At 59.2% G+C, this 2937-nt stretch overlaps 1 protein-coding gene across 1 annotated transcript; it reads right to left on the reverse strand.

Moving 5' to 3' along the window:
* Positions 1-503: 503 nt before the first annotated feature.
* PTF1A (pancreas associated transcription factor 1a) lies at positions 504-2251 on the reverse strand. The gene is made up of 2 exons (XM_025397864.1): positions 1465-2251; positions 504-1052 (listed from the first exon to the last, which is right to left on the reverse strand). Exons 1-2 carry the CDS (start codon positions 2249-2251, stop codon positions 850-852), a joined length of 990 nt encoding a protein of 329 aa, XP_025253649.1. The 3' UTR covers positions 504-849.
* Between the last annotated feature and the right edge of the window lie 686 nt (positions 2252-2937).

Below are 2937 nucleotides of genomic sequence, written 5' to 3' on the forward strand. Positions count from 1 at the left end.
AAGCCTGAGTTCCAGGTACCTGATGCTGTTGCTGCCGAAGAAGTTGGTCACAGGGCAGCTCAAGAGTAGCCCCTTTCCCAGCCGGTGGAAGCAGAAAGGCCCATTCCCTCAGCCCACTAGCCCCCTGCTCCCACAGTACACCGCGCGCTCACTTTTATACACCAGGAGTAGACAGGGTAGGGGTGACCTTGGGTAAATCAAATGTCGTCTCTGAGTCTTAGCTTTTCCATCTGCAAAGTGGGAACAATAAATACTCCAGGATGTATTTGTATAGGGTGTTTGGAAGGTGGGCTAAAAATACATACCAAAGTTGCTATGTAGGGCAGGCGACCTAGATGAAGTGCTGTCATAGAAAGTTGAGGTCTAATCCTCTAACCTACCCACCTTTAGGCGAAATCTGAAATGTAGTTTCTTACTAGAGAGCTATACTTTGAGTCTCTGGTTCGGTTAATTTTTACTAATTCTTTTTAAAGATTATCTATCAAATCATGTACTCAAAAACCTTCAGGAAAAGGTGTAAATAGCATTTATTAACAACGCTTAGAAATAAACCATATCTGGCAATAAATAAGCATGACGTTTTCTGGCCAGAGTTCTCCCAACAACACAGAGTTCAGGAAAATCATAGGCTATTGCATATTTTCAGAAAATCAGGATAAATTATATAAATTATATATTTAAAAAGAAATCATCTATTTCATCAACTCAATAGGATAATAAATAGATAAATAATAAACAGTTGATTGCCATTAGAAAAATTTGATTCTTAAATTACATTTACATTATAGATATTTACATGTACAATATGCACAGAGACATAATCAGATCCTCAGCCGAGTCTGGGACTTCTCAGGACACAAACTCAAATGGTGGTTCGTTTTCTATGTTGTTGAAGGAAGCTTTGCTGTTGAGTTTTCTGGGGTCTTCTGGGGTCCAGACTTTGGCTGTTCGGATAATATTTTGTTCCTTGAGTTGTTTTTCATCAGTCCATGAGAGAGAGTGTCCTGCTAGGGGAGGGAGGCCATAATCAGGGTCGCTGGGGGACGGGGACCCTGGACAGGTGAGAAGAGAAGACAGACTGTGAATATCCAACCACATTCCCATTGGTCCCATCAGGTCCTTTAGGACCCTTTCCTGGGCACCTCAACTGAGCAGGTGTCCTCCGGCTACACTAGAACTACCCTCTTCCTCCACACTTCAAGCCCCCACCATCCCCTCCTAGGAATCCGAGGAGCTGCAAGTCTGGCGGGGACGCGCACCCTTGAGAGCCGCGGTCAACGTGGCAGAAAAAAAGAAAAAAGAAAAAACAAACAAACGAGAAACGCGAGCTCGCATTCAAGGTTGCCCGTGCCCACCGACAATCCGTCGGTCCGTCATTCGGCTTGGCAGTCAGCTCCCCCAGCCCCTCCGGAGCCTTCGAGTGCCCGTCCCCGTCTACCTGAGCTGGGAAGCGGAAGCACTTACGGGTGCCCCGATGGCAGATGATGACCTTCTGGGCCTGGCCGCCCGGGCTGTCCCCGCCCAGGCGCCCGCTGCCGCCCAGACCCCCGCAGCCTCCCGCGCCACCGCCGCGCAAGGGCAGGTCGGCCTGCACGAGCTCGCTGAGGAAGTTGATGTAGCCTATGGCCAGGCGCAGCGTGTCCACCTTGGAGAGGCGCTTCTCGTAGGGCAGCGTGGGGATGTGCGAGCGCAGCCCCTCGAAGGCGTCGTTGATGGACTGCATGCGCCGCCGCTCGCGCACGTTGGCCGCCTGCCGCAGTTGCTGCAGCTCCGCCTCGGAGCGCACCCGCCGCCGCCGCCGCGCCGCCGCGGCCGCCGCTCCGCTCAGGCCGCGCAGCCGCGCCCCGGGAGACAGTACTGCCGCCCCGGCGCACGGGTAGGCCAGGCACGAGGGCGGCGAGCCGGGCGAGTAAGGGAAGCCGCCTGGGGGCGCCCCCGCCTCGCAGCAGTAGCCGCCGCCGCCGCCGCCGTCCTCTGGCTCACCGGGGCCCCCCGAGGGCGGCGGGGCGAGCGCTAGCGGGGCGGCCGAGGGCGCGGGCTGCAGCAGCAGGCACGCCCCGTCGCGGTAGCAGTACTCGTGGAGCTGGTGGCTAAGGAACTCCACCTGGGCCTGCTCATCCGCCAGCAGCTCATCACCGTCCTCCAGTGGGTCCCGGGAAGACTGGTCGGTGAAGAAGTCTTCCTCGTCGAAGTACGGAGAAGGAAAGGCGTCCAGGCCCCCGGGGAAGTGCTCCAGCAGCACCGCGTCCATGCTTGCCGCCGCAGTGGGCAGCAGGACTGCCGAGCTGCGCGTTAGTTCTTGGTAAGTTCCTGTGGCCGGTGTCGCCTGTCCCAGCCCCTCCCTCCCGGAGCCCTGGCTGGGGGCAGCTAGGCGGCCGCTGGGCTGCCCGCCCCCGGGCCTCCCTGGAGTGCCCGCGGCCGCTGCGCTCTGGCCGGCGCCCGCGTTGCGCTGGGGAGGGCTGTGAAGGACTTGCTGGAGCTGAGGGCTGGCACGCGAGGATTCTTATAACAACATCCACAGGCGCGTGCCAGGGACCCATCGCGCCAGCCAATCAGAGCGCTGGGTGCCGGCGGCGAGGGGGCCCGGAGGCGCGGCGGTGGGCGGGGGTGGGGGGCGTTTTGCTCCCTTTGGGAGCTCCTGGGGTGAGGAAAAGGCGGGGTCGCGCGGCCCGGGACTCCTCGCACTTCTCTCCTCCTGTTCCTCTGCCTCTGCATACTGGATTCTGTACCTGCCCCGCGCGCGGCTCCAGGGCCACCTGCCTACCGCGGTGCCCGCCGCCTACCTGCGCGCGCTGAGCAGCGCCGGGTCCTTCTGTCCTGGGGCTGGGGCAGCCGCGCGCCGCGTCTACAAGCAGCCAGAGAAGCTTCTAGGAGTGCGCGCCGGTGGCCCAGATGGCGAGAGCGGAGGCCGCGCGGCGATCGTCGTCCTCCGCGGCA

The sequence above is a fragment of the Theropithecus gelada genome, chromosome 9 (genome assembly GCF_003255815.1).
Source record: "Theropithecus gelada isolate Dixy chromosome 9, Tgel_1.0, whole genome shotgun sequence".
NCBI lineage: Eukaryota > Metazoa > Chordata > Mammalia > Primates > Cercopithecidae > Theropithecus > Theropithecus gelada.

Excerpts from the sequence above, each read along its gene's own strand:
- PTF1A (XM_025397864.1), bottom strand. The coding sequence starts at position 2,251 with ATGGACGCGGTGCTGCTGGAGCACTTCCCCGGGGGCCTGGACGCCTTT. Across the intron at positions 1,053-1,464 it reads CATCTGCCATCGGGGCACCC|GGTCCCCGTCCCCCAGCGAC; the intron begins GTAAGTGCTTCC and ends TCACCTGTCCAG.